We start from the raw sequence: 20542 nt of genomic DNA on the forward strand, positions 1-20542 counted from the left end.
GACAAGTAAATCACTATATCAGTAATAATAATCCAAACATTAGAGTAGTTAAAAAATATTTTTTCTAAATACCTCCATTTTCATCTTCACAAAAGTTAGATTTATTGTCACCCTCAGAATATGTTCTTCCAGAAGCCCACTTTTCAAAATATATCTATGAGTTAAATAACTTCCTGGTTCTGAATATCATTCTGTGGCATATTAAAATATGGTATTCATGAACATGATTAAGTGATAATTTGCAAATAAGTCTTAGCTGATAGAGTCCATTTAAAACAAGAGCAATAAAATAGTTTCTTAATTTAATTCAACAAGAAAGATATTTCAGAAAATACCATTTGAGAGTCTTAGAAAGATTGATACTGACCTTAATAAAGGGGAAGTGTAGTAGAATGGGTGTGGAGTCAAAGGCCGGATATTTCTGAGCTTGTGTGCTAGGTCCATTATTTACTAGTTGTTCTCTGAACTTCAGTCTCCTTATGATTGACATGGAGATAATACTATTTGCAGAATTATACCTGAATCTACCCTGCAGGATTGTATGGGGTATTACATGAGATAATATCCACAAATGTGCCCCTTCAGTTTTACGGTGGCCTACGGATAGAAGGCCCTCTGATTACAGACTTGGCTATAGATGTGGTACTGATGATGAGAAAATCTCTAAATGTTTTGATTGACAAAAAAAGAAAGCCAGGCCATACAAATAACATCCCATCACTAAGCCTATTAAGAGCCAGGGTAGCCTAGTGAACAAAGTGCTAGAGTTGTAGTTAGGAAGGTATTCGGTCATTTTTTTGGTCATGTCTGACTCTGTGACCCTATTTGGGGTTTCTTTGCAGGGATACTGGAGCAGTTTGCCATTTCTCCAGCTCATTTTAAAGATGAGAAACTGTATAAATAGAGTTAAGTGATTTGCCGAGGGCCACATAGCTAGTACATGTCAGAGGCCAGTTTTGAACTCAGGAAGATGAGTCTTCCTGACTTTGGGCAGGACACTCTCTCTACTGTATCACCTAGCTGCCATGTGGTCAGTAACACCTGGGTTCAAATCTCAGTCTCTGAAATGATGTAACCTTGGTCAAGTCCACCAACTCCTTAGGACACATGTTCTAAAACAAGGGTCTGCAAACAATGGCCCTAGGGCCAAATCTGGCCCTATCCCACCCTACATTTGTATCTGTGAGCTAAGAATAATATTTACATTTTTAATACAATAATATTTTATTTTAAAATGTAAAAACAATCTTAGCTTACAGCTGTTCAAAAGCAGGCAGCAGGCCAATCCAAATTTGCCCATGCTCTAAAATATAGATTGGCTATTTCCGTAACTTGATGGCGAAAGTTCTCCATATTGATGCAATTGTAGGTTATTCTTAACCCAATTCTACTAGGGAAAAAAAAATGTGTATCTTTAAATGATGACAATGACTGACAGTGAGGTGACTTCTCTTTGGTTCACCTTCAGGTATCAATAGCAGGCAGTGCTATTGCGACTTTACAAAAAGAGTTGTCAACGACCACTTCGGTTCAGAAGATTACCAAACCAGTGAAGGCGCCTATTGTCAAGCCAATTGACACTAGAGTAAGGGTGGAGCCCACCCCGTCTCCACAATTCCCCTTCACGGACACGCCTGAGACCTATAAGAGTCGTGCTGGAATTGAAGTGAAGAAGGAGGTGGGGGTGAGCATCACTGGTCGGACGGTGCGTGAAGAACAGTACGAAGTACTAAAAGGAAGGGAAGCAAAGGTCAGTGTCTCCAGGCTTATCCCATCACATGTTCCCTAGATCCGAAGGCTGAGACTGAGACCGGGTTTAGTAGATGAGACCATGCACAAGTCAATTAACCCTCTGATCTGTAGTGCCTTCATTTGTAAAATGGGAATGAAAATTCTAGAAATATTGAATCTACAAACCGTTGTGAAGAAAGTGCTCTATCAGTGTTACAGGGCTAAATACATATGGGACATCATGACCATGTTTTAAATTATATATTATTGGGATAGAAAGAAATTTTAGAAATTAGGAAGATCTAGATTCAAGTTCATCTTCAACAAATTTTTCTTTTAACTTTTTGACCATAGGCAGATTCCTTACCTTATCAGTGCCCCCAGGGAACTCCACAACTGTAATTCCAGCCAAGTTAACTTTGTATCAGTAGTGAGCCTGATACTGCCTGATGTCAAAGATTTGGATAAAAATAGATTTTTCTAGATATTCGTGGAAGATTTCACTAGGCCTACATTTTGTTCATTTGAGAACAACCCTCTTTCTCTTAGCAGTCGCTCACTTTTTCTTGAATGAGGGTTTGTGAGGTCCCTCCCCTGTCCCCAGCCAACAAAGGAATTACCGTCTGCTATTACCCTTAACTGCTTGTGCATTCTCTAACATCTCTTTTAATATCTTAGGTAACAGAGACAGCCAGAGTCCCTGTGCCAGCAGAAATCCCCGTAACTCCACCGACATTAGTCTCTGTGAGTAAAAATGGAAACTTTTAGAAGAATGTAGATGTTTAAGTCACATTTGGCTCTGTTCTATGTTCCTTTACTTCCAAAGATCTTCTTATGAATGGGGATCATTTGATTCTTTGTATTTGTATCCTCATCACCTAGTGTGTTTCAGAGCTTAATAAATGCTTGGTGGGGGCAGCTGGGTCACTCAGAGCACAGAGCATCAAGTCTGGAGTAGGGAGGACCCAAGTTCATATCTGGAGCAGACACTTTTTAGCTGTGTGATGTTGGACAAGTCATTTACCTGCATTCCCTAGATCTTACCACTCTTCTGTCTTAGAATTAATACCAAGAGAGAAGGCAAGGGTTTTAAAATAAATAAAAAATAAATGTTTGGTGATTGATGAAATACCTTAATTAGCCAGTATATTCAAATGCAAAGAAAAGCTTCTAGACAAGTACTGGATTCATTCAAGGAGGAAAACAGGAATTGTAGCTGACAAATGACTATATTAATCTATGTCTTTAATGAAAACTCTCTGTTAAAGTCCACTAAAGACCTGAGTTCAATTCTCAGCTCTGCTCCTTAGATAGGCTGCTTGGGGAGAAGAGGAGAAGAAAAGTCAAAAGTCTAGGGTTCAAATTCTGCTTTTGATACTTGTTATACATGTGACCTTGGAAAAGTCACTTAACCTAACTTGTTCTTATTTTCCTCCTCTATAAGATGAGGGATTTAGACTGAATGGCATAAAGGTCTATGTTCTAAGTCTATATTCTATCATTTTCAAATAAATTATGTATCAGACATCTTTCTACCCATTATGGTAGGAATTTAGAAACTCTCATATTCACAAGACCCCCCTTGAGCTAGATTTATTCCAATCTCAAAATGTATCTCGATACTGGTTTTTCTGAAGTCCTGACCCAATGGACTCTAGTTTGTCATGGACCTAAAGTTGCCATTTGGAATCCCCACCTCCATTTATATGCAGTACAGAAATATTCAATTAAGATGATGATGATGATAATAATAAAAATGTTTTCTGGTTTGCTCTCTAGGGTTTAAAGAATGTGACAGTCATAGAAGGTGAATCTGTCACTTTGGAGTGCCATATCTCTGGCCACCCATCCCCAACTGTGATGTGGTACAGAGAAGATTACCAAATCGAAAGTTCCATTGATTTCCAGATTACTTTCCAGTCTGGAATTGCTCGTCTGATGATTCGAGAAGCCTTTGCAGAAGATAGTGGGAGGTTTACTTGTACAGCTGTCAATGAGGCTGGAACTGTCAGTACCTCTTGCTATTTAGCTGTACAAGGCAAGTATCCTTATTTTTTTTAAATCCAACAACCTGTCAAGGATGTCCTTTTCACCCACTCAATACACTTTCTTCCTTTTATCAGTCATTCTCTTCCAGTGGAAGACTTCTGTATTTTTTCTCCCTGTTACTTCAAAGACATTGAATGCACTTCCTACCATGACCTTGTTACAACCTTTAGAATTTGGGGGCCCAATTCAAGGCTGGAGCATGATGGGAAATACTGAGCCAGAGTAAGGCAGATGATATAAATGAATTAGAGAAACTCACTCATCTTCAATATTGAATTTCTGTCTTTCTTATAGTTTCAGAAGAATTTGAAAGCAGAGAAACAACTGCTGTTACTGAGAAATTAACCACAGAAGCAAAACGGTAAAAGTTCTTTCATTTAAAAGTTAAAACAAGGGTTCCAAACCTGAGTTTTGTGTTGCTTTGAGGGATAGAATAAGACTCTCAAGGGGGTTCTGAGAATATTTCAAAAGCAACTATGTGATTTTACTGAAAATTAATCACTTTATTTTCTTCCTTATGTACACATGAATGATAAACTCCACATTTATTTCCTTTTATATTGAGTGGTGGGTACAGGAAGGCTTACTGAAGGCCAAAGAGTTCTGAGGCCAAAAGAGGTTGAGAATTTACAAGCAACAGCTCATAAATGAATATGACTCACTTTACTTTTTCATGGTGGCAACCAAGATGCTAAACTAGTGGGATCTATCTTTTCAGCTTTGTGGAGTCAAAAGATGTGGTGATGGTGGAGACTAGCATCCCAGAGGAACAAGCCGGGCCTGGAGAACCTGCTGCTCCTTTCTTTATTAGAAAACCAGTAGTACAGAAATTAGTTGAAGGTGGGAGCGTTGTTTTCGAGTGCGTGATTGGCGGCAACCCAAAACCCCATGTGTACTGGAAAAAAGCAGGTGTTCCTCTCACCACTGGATACAGGTACTTAGATGACAAAATTATTGTTCCCTAGGTTGTTTTTATATGTAAATGATGCATGCAGAAAAAAACTAGAATTTACTTATCCACTTGTGCCCTGGGATTAGCTCTCACTCATTTGGTTTTCTCTCCAGGTGACCTGTCATGTTTTATTTGTCCTGAAGTATTCTTATATTTTGCACTAAGCCTTCTGTGGAAAAATTATTTTTAAGATATGTCAAATGTGGATACGAGAAAGATTTCCCTTCAGCTTTGACTTAAATCCATATGCAGAACTTTATGAAATAAAAGAAAATGTATTATGGTTAGAACATGACATCATCTACTGATCGCATAGCCTTGGAAACATCATAATGCTACATTCTTGGTTCTATTTTGTTTTGTTTTTTAGGAAAGATAAGTAAAAGGATATTTTCTTAATGTGGACATTTTTATCTCATTTGCCCTTTATTCCTAATATCTATGTGTTTTTCCTCCATGTTCAAATACATTTGACTATAGTCCCCAACTATAATGCTTAACTCTCTTTACTTTTCACTTCTGCTATAGAAACTTTACTTTTTTCAGTTTTATGAGCCATCTTCTCAGGAATAAATATAATACACTTCCTTATAGAATTATAATTATGTTTTTTTAATTTACCATTAAAGGTACAAAGTAAGTTACAACAAGCAAACTGGTGAATGCAGGCTGGTGATTTCCATGACTTTTGCTGATGATGCAGGCGAATACACTATCGTTATTCGTAACAAGCATGGGGAAACTTCCGAATCAGTTTCCTTACTGGAAGAAGGTAAATGTACATCTGTGTTGTTACCAGGGTATGCATGTAGGGAAGACACAGTAACATGGAGGTAAACAGCCATGCCTGCTTGTTGAAAGAATGCTGGTTTGGGGGTCTTAGATATTAAGTATCGCTTCTAAGGAGAAGAGCAGAAAGAGCTAGCAATTGGGGTTAAGTGACTCACCCCGAGTCACACATCTAAGAAATGTCCGAGGCCAATTCTAAACCCAGGTCCTCCTGACTCTAGGGCTGACTCTCTGTCTACTGTGCTACCTAAGTGCCCCCAAAATTATTCTTAAAAATGCCTATTGGGCACAGAACACTGTGCTAAATTCTGGGACAATATATAGAGTTAAGAGAAGACACAGTCCTTGCCCTCTTGTAGCTTACAGTCTAGTAGTTAGATGAGACTTACGTGGATAAGTGTATGCTACTAGTATGTGGACTTGACTCTCCCTATTGCCCAATTGCACAGTATTTGTGCCAGTCAAAAAAGTTAGGCGTCATAATTTCCTTTGATGAACTGTATGCACATGGAATGTTGGCATATTAGTTAATGAGTTATAGCATTGCTTCTTAAGAGTGAGAGAAAGGGATAGCTTAAGCAAGGTTTCAAGAAGAGGGAGGGCATGGCTCCCACAATTGGATTTCAGCACTCCCAAGGTCCTTTCAGACCCTTAGATTTTAAAATACTCAGTTAAACATAATTATGGCATACATAAATATGGACACAATATAAGTGGGTGACTTCTCTCTTTGCCCAAGCACCCTTATTGGGGAAATACTCTCAAATGCCCTCAAAAGGAATGGAAAAGTGAGCAAGGCATTCTAGGTGGTATGGGGGAATTTTCTGAATGTTTGATCCAAAGGTACAAGCTTAGTAGGGCTTTAATTGGAGCCAGATCAGAGTGATGGTGAGAAACAACATGAAGCTATCAAGAACTGTTGGTCAGGAAGAACAAGTTCTATAAGAATGAGGCAGCCAGAGTGATGGGAAAGCAGGCAATAGGCGATAAAATTAGGAAAGAGCAAGGAGGACTAGGATATTGAGAAAATAAATGAGATAATTTATATGATAACACTTGAAATTCTCTGGAGGAAAAAAGGTCTTATTACTACAAGCACCATTCCTTTGTAGGTTGAGGGTATTAAAAGGATATTGGATGATGACATTACTCTGGTAAAATTGTTAATAGTCATATATTGTCCAGTCTTAGAGCTCTCATTAGTAAGAAAGGATTTGATTTATTGCTTTGATATCCAAATCATTGCTTAGATGAGGTCAATGGCTAGGGCACCAGAACACTTTTGTCCATCCTGAATATTCATACATCAATGGAAACAGTGCTAATAGGTGAACCCTTCTGCACTCTGCAAAGACATATCCTGGAAATATGTGCAGAGTTTGGAGACAACTGAAAAGACCTGATTTTTGTCACCTCCTTGTGTACTTCCCTTCCCATACAGAAAGTCAGATAAGGACTTTGAATAAAGAAAGTATTAAATTTTTAAAGAATTTGTCAAAGTAGACAAATTAGACAAAGTAGCCTTTTTTCCCTGATGACAGCTAAATATATCTTTTGTCATCATAATATTATTTTACCTTTTTTACGGAGATATATTTTAGGAAATTTTGACATAAATGCAATTTTCATAGCTCAATTAATATTTTAACTCACAGTTGATTTTTTTTAATAAAGCAAAACCTTTTTTTTAATATCTCAAATCCTGATCTATGAATCATTCTTGACTCTCAGTTTCCTTCACCCTTTATAGTTATCAAGTTACTAAGTCTTATCAATTCTCCATTCTTATCTCAGGGATCTATCCTTCTCTCCATTTCCAGGACCTACCCTACTGTCAGAAGCATATCAAAACACTAAAACTAGAAAGGACCTTCTAGATCAACTCTGACTATTTTTAGTTGAGGAACATGAAATCAAAGGAGATTTAGGTGACTTACTCAGGTCATACTGGTAAACGTCAAAGGCAAAATCTGAACCTAAGTTTCAGATTCCAGTGTCAGTGGCTTCTTCCTCATACTATGATAGTAGGTCAGGCCCTCATTACCTCTTTCCTAGACTATTGCAATAACCTCCTAATTTGTTTCCTTGCTTCCAGCTGTATCTCCTTTAGCCTATCTTCCACACAGCTAGCAAATTGATCTTCCTAAAGTAGTGATGGGCAAACTACAGCCTGTGGGCCAAATGTAGCCCCCTGAAATGTTCTATTTCATTATTCCTAATCTGACAAATACAATGCATAAGATATAATACAATGAAACTTCTAAAGAGTTGCCTTAGAAACAGACTGACAGATAAGCATTTCCTTTCCTTTGGCCCCCTCTTTTAAAAGTTTGGCCAGCACTGCCCTAAAACCTAGGTCTATATCAGTGCCATGCTCAAGAAGCTTCAAGAGTTCTCTATTACTACTGGGCTAAAATACAAATTCCTATCTTTGGCATGTAAAATCTATCCCAATTTCTTCCCAGCCCATTCTTCCAGATACTTCATGTTATTCCCTCCCATAGACTGTGTTCCTGTCAAATTGTCCTTGTTCTTTCCCACAACTGATATTCCATCTTTAGAGAAGTAGCACATTGGATTGTGAGCTGGTCCTGGAGATATTCCTCAAATATTTAGTAGCTTTGTGACCTTCAGCAAATCACTTAATCTCTGCCTGCCTCAGTTTCCTTAACTGTAAAAAGGGATAATAATAGCACCTATCTTGCAAGACTGTTGTGAGGATCAAATAAGATATTTCTAAGGTGCTTAGCACAGTGTCTGGCACATAATAAGCACTTATTTTCCTTCCTTCCTTCCTTCCTTCCTTCCTTATTTCCTTCTTTCCTTCACTTCAACCTCTGCACCTTGAGTAGATTGTCCTCTATACCTGAAATACCCTCCCTTCCCCAACCATAGCTCTACTCAAGACTTAAATCAAGTACTACTTAGTACATGAGGCCTTTTCTGATGTCCCCAGTTATTGCTCTACCTTGAACATTTAAATTAACTCATGTTTTTTCTACTTCTTTCATGGTGTGTTCCCCTAATAACATGTAAGTTCTCTGACAACAGAGACTGCTTCATTTTTGTTTCCATGGCTCATGCCCCAGTGCCTTGCACAAAGTAAATACTTAAAAACTGTTTGTTGAATCGAATCGAGTCTAATCTTTTAGGAAATATGGATATTAATATATTGAATTCACCTTAATTACAGTCCATCTATATGAGTCCAATACATCCTTTCTTTGAATAGTCATAGCATGCTTATTGTCTAATAAGGAAGTAATTAACTCATGTTCTTACTTCCTAGCCGATTATGAGCTGCTGATGAAGTCACAGCATGAAATGCTTTACCAGACACAAATGACTGCATTTGTTCAAGAGCCCAAAGTTGGAGAGACAGCACCTGGGTTCTCTTATCCTGAGTATGAAAAAGAATATGAAAAAGAACAAGCTTTGATTAGGAAGAAAATGGCTAAAGATACTGTTCTGGTCAGATCTTTTGTAGAGGACCAGGTAAGGAGAAAAATATTCATTGATATTTCAGATTTTGCTCCTATTATTTCTCCCCATTTTCTTCATGATATTTTAAAAATCTTAAATGAGGATGAGGTTGGGAAGGCTCTTTAGGATATATGACGGTGAAACAGGATATTTCCAGATCCACTTGTAAGAAAATTCCTTAATTTTATGACATTTCTCATCAACAGACCATCCTCATTTGTCAAAGAACAAAGCAATAAAATTATACTGGGAAATCTTCACTACTAATCTTTTCTAAATGAAACAGAAGAGATGTTCCTATTTAAGGAGAAACATCAAAAATACAGTCATTCTTGGAAGTCTTGGACTAAAGAAAATAGAAAATTATGCATTTGAAATATTTCCTTACAACTTTCACTTTTTCCTGCACAGGAATTCCATATTTCTTCCTTTGAAGAGAGACTTATTAAAGAAATTGAATATAGAATTATAAAGACTACATTAGAAGAACTTCTTGAAGAAGATGGTGAAGAAAAGATGTCAGTTGACATTGCTGAATCTGAAACTGTTGAAGCTGGATTTGACTTAAGAATCAAGAATTACAGAGTAGTTGAGGGAATGAGTGCCACTTTCCATTGCAAGATGTCTGGATATCCATTACCCAAGGTAATATGAAAAGAGAAAAGCTTACCATATGTCTGTTTACCAAAAATATGCAGTGTAAGTTGGTTGTGATACAATAGTTTTCAATGGATTCTCTTCATCGATGGCTTTCTTTATAGATTGCATGGTACAAAGATGGCAAACGCATCAAACATGGTGAACGATACCAAATGGACTTTCTTCAGGATGGCAGGGCTAGTCTACGCTTACCTGTTGTTCTTCCAGAAGACGAAGGAATCTATACAGCATTTGCCAGCAACATTAAAGGGAATGCAATTTGCTCAGGCAAACTTTATGTGGAACCTTCTACACCATTTGGTACTCCATCCTATATACCAACTCCAGATGCAATGAGCAGAATTCGGTAGGTCTGGGTTTCAGGTTTAGCTGAACAATAAGTGTGTCTTAAGGTACTTGTCCATAGTTCCACTGGCGAAACTCATAACTTAAGAAAAATAAGGTAGAGTTAGCAAAGTTCATTGGTTTAAGATATAAACATTAACAAAAGAATAAATAGAAAGTTCGAGTTTTGACTTTTAGGTCTCATATTATAACCATCACTTTTTTTCCACTAACATAGCATATGATCCATGGATGTTTTCTGGAAGGTGCTGTTTATAGAAGTAATTAGGTATGGTAGCAAATATAGTATTGGACTTAGAGTAGGGAAGACCTGAGTTCATATTCTGTTTCAATTACTTGCTAGCTGTGTGACTAGTTGAGTGTAAGTCATTCAACCTTCTCCAGCCTCAAGGTCCTCATCTGCAAAATGGGGATAATAATAGCATCTACCTCACAGGGCTATTGTAAGGATCAAATGATATAACATGTGGAAAGTATTTTGCAAAGCTTGAAGTACTGTATGGTTGCAAACTATATTTTTGCTCATTTTGAATAATTTTGCTAAAATTGAGTAAAAATTTTTGCCTTCTTAATAACTGAAATATAGATCCAATAAATGAAGAAAAGAAAAAATACTTTGGATTATTTTCCTGTTCACCTTTTTAAATGTTTTACTGTCTTCTATTTTCCAGATCGGTCTCTCCCCGTTCCTTAAGCCGTTCTCCTGCCCGTATGTCTCCTGCTTATATGTCTCCTGCCCGTATGTCTCCTGTCCGAATGTCTCCTGCCCAAATGTCTCCTGCTCGCATGTCACCTGCACGTGTTTCTCCTGGACGTCGACTGGAGGAAACAGATGAGTCACAACTGGAAAGACTTTATAAGCCTGTCTTTGTGTTAAAGCCCACCTCATTCAAATGTTTAGAAGGACAGACTGCCAGATTTGATTTAAAAGTTGTTGGCAGACCCATGCCAGAGACTTTCTGGTTTCATAATGGTATGTAATAAAGACATTGCGCTCAGTGAATAACAATCTCAAAAACAAATGTATGAGACAATCTGACAATTGAAGCATCCTTGAACATATATTTTCCTTACATTTTTACAGGCCAGCAGATTGTCAATGACTATACCCATAAAGTGGTAATTAAAGAAGATGGCACACAGTCTCTAATCATTGTTCCTGCCGCACCTGAGGATTCAGGAGAATGGACAGTGATTGCCCAGAACAGAGCAGGGAAATCCTCCATCTCAATGACTTTAACTGTTGAAGGTATTGTTTATAAAAACATTTTATTTGGGAATGAGGAGGGATTAGAAAGAGTATTCCAGTGCCACTCATTCTGAACTCTGACCATGTTATTCTAGCCGTGGAACACCAGGTGAAACCAGTGTTTGTGGAAAAACTGAAAAATGTCAATGTAAAGGAAGGTGCTAGACTTGAAATGAAAGTCAGGGCTACAGGCAATCCAAATCCTGACATTGTTTGGTTGAAAAACAGTGACATTATCGTGCCCCATAAATATCCAAAGATCAAGTAAGTTTGTGGGAATTTTTTTTAATACTAAACAAAACTAAGCTCATGAAACAATTTCAACAACCGTTTCATTTATATTAATGAATTTTACATGTATTATAGAATTGAAGGAACCAAAGGAGAAGCTGCCCTAAAAATTGACTCTACTGTCAGCCACGATTCTGCATGGTATACTGCAACAGCTATCAACAAAGCTGGCCGAGACACCACTAGGTGTAAAGTCAATGTTGAAGTTGACATGGCAGAACCTGAACCAGAAAGAAAACTAATTATTCCACGTGGAACATACCGAGCCAAAGAGATTGCAGCACCAGAACTAGAGCCTCTCCATTTAAGATATGGTCAAGAGCAATGGGAAGAGGGTGATCTCTATGACAAGGAGAAACAACAGAAACCATTCTTCAAGAAAAAACTCACCTCTCTAAGACTCAAGCGCTTTGGACCTGCTCACTTTGAATGTAGACTCACACCAATTGGTGATCCAACCATGGTGGTTGAATGGCTGCATGATGGCAAGCCACTGGAAGCAGCCAACAGGCTTCGCATGATCAATGAATTTGGATATTGCAGCCTTGACTATGGAGTTGCCTACTCCAGGGACAGTGGTGTTATCACTTGCAGAGCCAGTAATAAATATGGCACCGATCATACATCAGCCACCCTCATTGTTAAAGATGAGAAAAGTCTTGTGGAAGAATCTCAATTACCTGAAGGGAGGAAGGGGTTGCAAAGAATTGAGGAACTCGAGAGAATGGCCCATGAGGGTGCACTTACTGGAGTAACAACTGATCAAAAAGAGAAGCAAAAACCTGACATCGTTTTGTTTCCAGAGCCTGTTAGAGTACTTGAAGGAGAAACTGCTCGGTTCCGCTGCCGTGTTACAGGCTACCCACAGCCTAAAGTGAATTGGTACCTCAATGGACAGCTCATCCGCAAAAGCAAAAGGTTTAGGGTTCGTTATGATGGCATTTATTATCTTGACATAGTAGACTGCAAGTCCTATGATACAGGAGAAGTCAAGGTCACTGCTGAAAACCCTGAAGGTGTGACTGAACATAAAGTTAAACTGGAGATTGAACAGAGAGAAGACTTTCGGTCTGTCCTTCGTCGAGCTCCTGAACACAAGCCTGAAGTTCAGTTTCATGAACCTGGAAAACTTCAGTTTGAGGTACAGAAGGTAGATAGACCTGTTGATACCAAAGAAACCAAAGAAGTAGTAAAACTTAAAAGGGCTGAACGAATTACCCATGAGAAGGTGTCTGAAGAATCAGAAGAGCTACGCAGTAAATTCAAACGCCGAACAGAAGAAGGGTACTATGAGGCCATTACAGCAGTGGAGCTCAAATCTCGGAAGAAAGATGAGTCCTATGAAGAGCTGCTAAAGAAGACAAAGGATGAACTTCTCCACTGGACCAAGGAATTAACTGAGGAAGAGAAGAAAGCCCTCCTGGAAGAAGGCAAAATCACAATCCCAACTTTTAAACCAGACAGAATTGAACTTAGTCCAAGCATGGAGGCCCCCAAAATCTTAGAACGAATTCAAAGTCAAACAGTAGGCCAAGGAACTGATGCTCATTTCCGGGTGAGAGTAGTTGGGAGACCAGACCCGGAATGTGAATGGTATAAAAATGGAGTCAAGATTGAAAGATCTGACCGGATTTATTGGTACTGGCCTGAAGATAACGTTTGCGAATTGGTTATAAGAGATGTGACAGCTGAGGACTCAGCCAGCATCATGGTGAAAGCCATCAACATAGCTGGGGAAACCTCCAGCCATGCTTTCTTGCTTGTCCAAGGTATCTCAGAGTTATTTGCTATTGTGACTCTACCATATTTGTATCAGTACTTTTCTTTCCTTATCACCCAAATTATACATTTTTATGTAACTTTTCCAATTCCTTTTCTTTTTTAGCCAAACAGTTGGTCACTTTCACACAGGAACTGCAAGATGTTGTTGCTAAGGAAAAAGACACCATGGCAACCTTTGAATGTGAAACTTCAGAGCCATTTGTCAAAGTGAAATGGTTTAAGGATGGTGTGGAAATTCATTCTGGAGATAAATATAGGATGCACTCTGACAGAAAGGTCCATTTCCTTTCTGTACTGACAATTGACATGTCTGATGCTGAGGACTACAGCTGTGTACTTGCAGAAGATGAAAACATAAAAACAACTGCTAAACTTCTTGTTGAAGGTAGGAAAGAAAGGATTCATTTTCTTCACAAACTTTTTTCATGTAACTCATAGATTTTTAAGGCACTTATTTGTGAATTGAGTATGATAAACAAACATCCAAAATCCCCAGGCTATATTTGTATTTCTAAATATATCAGAAAGTAGTTGACAAGCAAGCTAGAAGTAAATTCTGTTCAACTTTGTGGTTTGAAAACAAATTTGATTTTTTGGGGATTTTTTTTTCAAAATTTAAATATTCCAATGAACAAGTACAATACAATATGTAAACTGGAAGGACCCTCAAGATCAGGTAGTTACCTCATTTTATCAATAGAGAAACTGAAGAGTATAGGGATTAAGTGATTCCCAGAAGGTCAATCCAGCTAGGCAGAAACAGCTTCATGAGTACAAGCTAGTTCTCTCATTCTAGTACTCTTTCTCCTATGCCACATTGACACCTCATTTGTCTAGGTGGATATTCTAGGCCTGAAACCATTTCTCTTTCTTATATTCCAGGTGCAGTTGTTGAGTTTGTGAAAGAACTTCAGGATATTGAAGTGCCAGAATCTTTTTCAGGGGAGCTAGAATGCATCATTTCCCCTGAAAATGTGGAAGGCAAATGGTATCATGGTGATGTAGAACTCAAATCCAATGGAAAATACACCATCACATCTCGCCGTGGTCGTCAAAATCTCACTGTCAAGGATGTAACCAAAGAAGACCAGGGTGAATATAGCTTTGTTGTAGATGGGAAAAAGACCAGTTGCCATCTAAAGATGAAACGTAAGTCTTCCCACACCAACCTCAAACTGACGTGATGGCATTTACTTTGATTGAATAACATGATTATAATTTTCTTTTTGTCCTTGATATATTCCACAGCCCGCCCTATAGCTATCCTTCAAGGACTGAGTGATCAAAAAGTCTGTGAAGGTGACATTGTTCAACTTGAAGTTAAGGTTTCTTTGGAAAACGTGGAAGGTGTCTGGATGAAAGATGGCCAGGAAGTGGAGCCCAATGATCGGATCCATGTCGTAATCGATAAACAATCACACATGTTACTCATTGAAGATATGACCAAAGAAGATGCTGGAAATTATTCTTTCACCATCCCTTCCCTAGGACTTTCAACCAGTGGACGAGTCTCCGTTTACAGTAAGGACAGTCTCTATTTCTATTTCCAGTGGTCACATGTTTTGAGGAAGTCTTGCAAAATGTGTTTCTTTTTTTGAAAAATCTTTTCCTGATGTTCATTTTATTTTTGCCATATTTTTGCAGGTGTAGATATAGTAACACCTCTAAAAGATGTCAATGTTATTGAGGGCACAAAGGCCGTCTTGGAATGCAAAGTCTCTGTTCCTGATGTGTCTTCTGTTAAATGGTACCTCAATGATGAACAAATCAAGCCTGATGACCGTGTCCAAGCAATCATTAAAGGAACTAAACAACGTCTAGTGCTTAATCGAACTTATGCTTCAGATGAAGGGCCTTACAAGCTAATGGTTGGCAGAGTTGAAACAAGTTGCAATCTCACTGTGGAAAGTAAGACCTTTTTCATCTAAGCAATTCGAATTAAAATCTGTGACTTTCCCAATACAGTATTAACTGAGCAAATTGTGCTTTTTGTCTCTAGAAATTAAAATCATCAGAGGTCTTCATGACTTGACCTGCACAGAGACTCAAAATGTGGTCTTTGAAGTGGAACTGTCCCATGCTGGAATTGATGTCTTATGGAATTTTAAGGATAAGGAAATCAAACCCAGTTCTAAATACAAAATTGAAGCTCATGGAAAAATATATAAGTTGACAGTTCTAAATATGATGAAAGATGATGAAGGACAATATACGTTTTATGCAGGAGAAAATATGACATCTGGAAAACTTACAGTAGCAGGTAAGAAAATTTAATAAACTTTATTTTATGAGATTTTTTTTACTTTAACATAAGAAAAATAATCTTTTACCTCAACTTCCTAGTACGACATCATTTTATTTCTGATATAAATATTTCTTTCCATTGCCTTCCTCTTCCTTTCTTCTTTTCCCTTTTCCTCTTCTTCCTTTAATCTCTTTATTTTTAAATATATTATTTAATTATATGATTAAACTAAATAATCCATCTGACCATTAATTTTTTATTACATGGAGAGGAAATAAGGGACGACAAATTCAGATGGGTCTCCTATTCCTTAGAAATTCTTGGATTTCCTTTTTTTAACCAAACTTTACTTCCCCCCACATCTTTGCAGACATGAATTATGTTTGTAGAATCCTGCATATGTATTATTTTTTAATAAATGAGTTATTTTGATTGAACTCTTTTTCCACCTCTTGTTCTTTGTTATAAAAGATGGCTCCTGGGGACATTGGGAAATGTAGGAGACATGAAAACAAAAGATAACAATAATTTTTAAAAGACATGCTTTTAAATATTAAAACAGTTCTCATATTTTCCCCCTTTCATAATTGTCCTACTGCCCAAAATGTCATTTTCTCCATCCCTTTCCACTTTTGATATTCCAACCATCATTTAAGACCCAGCTCCAATGCCATTCCCTTCATTAAGTGTTTTCTTAAACAAGAATTATTTCCTTCTATAGTAAGTCTTCATTACTTTTATTTAGTGTCTGTCTAGTTAATCTGGTATTAGGATTTGTGTACATGCCATATCTCCTCTGTGAAACCATAGATTATTGGAGCAGAGATCATGGCGTTCATTTTATAGCCACCCCTCCAGTGCCTACTAAGTTATATAGTAGGCCCTCAAAATATTTATAAAATTAAAATTTATTAAAAGTAAATATTTTAATTTAATTAATAAAATTAAACTGTTTTAAATTTAATTAATTACAATGAATATTTATTCAATTAAAATTGACTAATAGTAAAAGAGAGAAAGAGCCTTATCATTGGATTTACATCATTCCATAGGAGGTGCTATTTCCAAGCCACTCACTGATCAAACTGTAGCTGAATCCCAGGAAGCTGTGTTTGAATGTGAAGTTGCCAACCCAGATTCAGAAGGTGAATGGCTCAAAGATGGCAAACATTTAACTCTTAGTAATAACATCAAAAGTGAAGCTGAACATCACAAAAGGAGACTTATTATTGTGGCCACCAAATTAGATGACATTGGAGAATATACTTACAAAGTGGCCACCTCTAAGACATCTGCCAAGCTCAAAGTTGAAGGTCAGTGGTTTTGTTATTTGATTCATGTTTTTAGAAATATTGCATCTTCTAATCCTTGGTTTTCCCCACATACCTAGTTTGTAATGTGAGAATTTATTTTTCATGTACTGTATTGATTCCTATATATTAGGGAGAATTACTCTGTATTCCTCTGTCTAGGATCTGGGTCAGAGATACCATCTATTCTGCTACTTTTTGGACTTTTTTTGTCCTTGGGAATCCCAAAGAATGTCTTCCTTAGAATTTGGTTAGTAAACAAAGGACACAAGTGTTCTTCTCCTGTGGACATAATAAATATTAGTTTAGTAGTTAACATCAGATTTTTGGCATGTGTCCTTTAAGTACAATAATTATATACTTGACCTGGACAAAAATCATTGCAATTAATCATTGCAAAATAATTGCAGAGGCTTTCCCTCTGACTTGCACACCTGTTCATTAGTACAAGTGCTAAAGGAGACATAGAAGCAGGAAGCTAGAATGTCATGTATGTAATATTGATGATCTCCTGACACACAATTTATTACTTCTTTTTGTGTCACTGTGATCTCATAAACTCTTCTACTATCTATGCCACCACCTCCTCAATCAGTCCTTAGTATTTGTACATATAATAAAGTTTAGTTTTTCCAGAAGTGGAAAATAATACATTTATATCTTCAAGGCTTTATATACTCTGAGAGACTCAAAAGATTTCTCAAAAAAATAAACTCTAGGAATCTTTTGAAAGACAAGTACCATAAAATCTCAAAATGTTTAACAGTCAAATTTTTTGTCAATATAGTTATGTAACAGTTTAGATTATTAATTATTTTAGTTCAAGACTTTTGGATGAGGAGGTAGATCACTTTCATTTTTCAAACTAATAATCCCTTTGTTTTTCAGCTGTCAAAATAAAGAAGACACTCAAGAACTTAACTGTGACAGAAACACAAGATGCTGTTTTTACTGTTGAACTGACCCATCCCGATGTGAAAGGGGTTCAGTGGATTAAAAATGGTGTTGTGCTTCAGTCAAATGACAAATATGAAATTTCAGTGAAGGGAAACATCTACACTCTAAAAATTAAAAACTGTGTTACTGTCGATGAGTCTGTTTATGGCTTTAAGCTTGGGAAGCTAGGGGCCAGTGCCAGACTTCATGTGGAAAGTAAGTCAGCATGGACACGCTTTATAAACTGGTTTATGGACTGTTCATTAAGCCAAACCCACCACTAAATTGTTTTTTAACTTTGCTCCTTAGCTGTCAAGATAATCAAAAAGCCAAAGGATGTGACCGCCTTGGAAAATGCCACCGTTGCCTTTGAAGTGAGTGTTTCCCATGACACTGTGCCTGTCAAATGGTTCCATAAGAATGTGGAAATTAAACCAAGTGACAAACACAGGCTCGTCTCTGAGCGAAAGGTCCACAAGTTAATGCTGCAGAATATTGCCCCCTCAGATGCTGGAGAATATACAGCCGTGGTTGGACAACTTGAGTGCAAAGCTAAACTCTTTGTGGAAAGTAAGTATTTTTCTCCCCCTGATACAGCCTCTTTTCTCTGGGGAACGTGTTGCTGGTTTTTATTTTTATTTATTATTTATATTACATATTATTATATGTCATTTATATTATATATTAGAATTCTTTTTATTATCGATAACTGAGCCATTCTCTGTCTTTTCATAGCTTTACACATTACAAAGACCATGAAAAGCATCCAGGTCCCTGAAACTAAGACAGCCTCTTTTGAGTGTGAGGTGTCCCATTTCAATGTCCCATCCATGTGGCTGAAGAATGGTGTGGAGATTGAAATGAGTGAGAAGTTTAAGATAGTTGTGCAAGGAAAGCTTCACCAGCTGATCATCATGAACACTAGCACTGAGGATTCTGCTGAATATACTTTTGTCTGTGGAAATGATCAAGTCAGTGCCACTCTGAAAGTGACACGTAAGTCAAATGGAAAGTTAATGGAGATCAGAAAGACTAGGTGTTCAGGGTTCCCTGACTTTTCTTGAAATTACTCTCTCCAGTTGCTCAGGAATTTACTGAGTGGGGTTTACTTGGCATTCAGCATTGTCTGATGTCCCATAATTTCCTTAGAGCTCAAATCTCCAGGACAGAAAAACACCACTCCTTCACCTCAAAGGCTTTCAATTCAATTAATTCAATTCAATTAAGAACTTAACTCAGTTCAAATAAATTCAAAAAGCATTTATTATGAACCTACATCAGGGATTTTAAACTTGTGTGTTTGTGTAGTCTGATATAGCCTATGGACCCATTTTCAGAAAAATGTTTTTAAATGTACATAACAAAATATATAAGATTCCAAGAAAACAATTATGAAAATACTAGAAGAAAAAAATCCCTCGATTTCACACACCCCAGGTTAAGTAAGAATATTTTTCTATATTTTAATAGGCTTTTGAGAGAATCTGCTGTCCGCCATTCACTTCTATTTGTACTCCAAAAAGCAGACAGCAAGCCCTAACTGAGCACCTTTTTTTTATGTTTGCCAAACACTTCCTACAAATTCTAAAATCCCACCATAAAATTGAGTTTGAATTTAGTTAGGCTAAAAGACAACCATACTATGTTTCCCACAATTCATTCTTCTCCCGACATAACCAATAACTTACTGACAAAAAAATCTGTCTGAATTTTTTCCTCTTTTAGCAATTCTGATCACATCCATGTTGAAAGACATCAATGCTGAAGAAAAGGACACTGTTACTTTTGAAGTAACTGTGAACTATGAAGGCATTACTTACAAATGGCTAAAGAATGGCGTGGAGATCAAATCAACTGATAGGTGTCAGATGAGAACCAAGAAGCTCACACATTCCTTGAACATAAGGAACGTCCATTTTGGGGATGCTGCTGAGTACACTTTTGTTGCTGGAAAAGCCACATCAACAGCTACCCTTTATGTGGAAGGTAATCTTTCACAGTTGGTATATTTGAAAAGCATCATCATCTCTTTCAAAGGTACTATTGCAAAATACTAATCATATTTCTGTGGTGTTTTCTAGCTCGTCACATTGAATTTCGGAAACATATTAAGGATATTAAGGTTCTTGAGAAGAAAAGAGCCATGTTTGAATGTGAAATTTCTGAACCTGACATCACAGTACAATGGATGAAAGATGGACAAGAACTACAAATTGCTGACAGGTGATCCTTTGGGCTTGGCTATCTTCCACTAATCAGTTACTAAGAATCTTCCTTTCTATACTGGGATGGATCAATAATCTCAAGGCACTGTTAAATCCCACCACACCTTCTCATCCAATGACATAAATTGCCCCGAGAGCATTTTCCAATACATTAGAGGCTTCTTCTTGTTATTTAGTTTGCTGTAGTTATCAGTGCAAAATATGAGACAGTGTGGTATAGTGGAAGCAGCTTAAAATGCCTGGGTTCATATCTCACCTCTGATGCTTATTACCTGTGTGACCTTGGGCAAGTAACTTAACCTCTCTTTGACTCATTTCCCTCATTTGTAAAATGACAGTTTTGGAGTAGATGGCCTCTGAGGTCCCTTTCAGCTGTCTATCTCTTTAGGATTATAGTTTTGTTTCTTGTAACACATGGAAATAATAATAATAATAATAACAACAACAACAACAACAACAATAATAATAATAATAATAAAGCAGCTAGATGGTACA

General features: G+C 37.3%; 1 protein-coding gene across 1 annotated transcript in view; it reads left to right on the top strand.

Annotated features, from left to right (window-relative positions):
* The window catches only part of TTN (titin), a 328387-nt gene that overhangs the window by 38675 nt on the left and 269170 nt on the right, over positions 1–20542 (top strand). Inside the window, exons 16-39 of the mRNA XM_044669742.1 lie at positions 1469–1750; positions 2410–2475; positions 3511–3769; positions 4075–4141; positions 4499–4714; positions 5362–5504; positions 8811–9016; positions 9416–9649; positions 9766–10010; positions 10681–10982; positions 11094–11258; positions 11354–11522; positions 11625–13318; positions 13435–13716; positions 14214–14480; positions 14580–14852; positions 14976–15239; positions 15331–15591; positions 16629–16889; positions 17775–18038; positions 18132–18392; positions 18558–18818; positions 19548–19808; positions 19904–20045. Of these exons, the coding sequence (XP_044525677.1) occupies positions 1469–1750; positions 2410–2475; positions 3511–3769; positions 4075–4141; positions 4499–4714; positions 5362–5504; positions 8811–9016; positions 9416–9649; positions 9766–10010; positions 10681–10982; positions 11094–11258; positions 11354–11522; positions 11625–13318; positions 13435–13716; positions 14214–14480; positions 14580–14852; positions 14976–15239; positions 15331–15591; positions 16629–16889; positions 17775–18038; positions 18132–18392; positions 18558–18818; positions 19548–19808; positions 19904–20045 (6845 nt within the window). The remainder of the gene's footprint in view (positions 1–1468; positions 1751–2409; positions 2476–3510; positions 3770–4074; positions 4142–4498; positions 4715–5361; positions 5505–8810; positions 9017–9415; positions 9650–9765; positions 10011–10680; positions 10983–11093; positions 11259–11353; positions 11523–11624; positions 13319–13434; positions 13717–14213; positions 14481–14579; positions 14853–14975; positions 15240–15330; positions 15592–16628; positions 16890–17774; positions 18039–18131; positions 18393–18557; positions 18819–19547; positions 19809–19903; positions 20046–20542) is intronic.

The sequence above is a fragment of the Gracilinanus agilis genome, chromosome 3 (assembly GCF_016433145.1).
Source record: "Gracilinanus agilis isolate LMUSP501 chromosome 3, AgileGrace, whole genome shotgun sequence".
NCBI lineage: Eukaryota > Metazoa > Chordata > Mammalia > Didelphimorphia > Didelphidae > Gracilinanus > Gracilinanus agilis.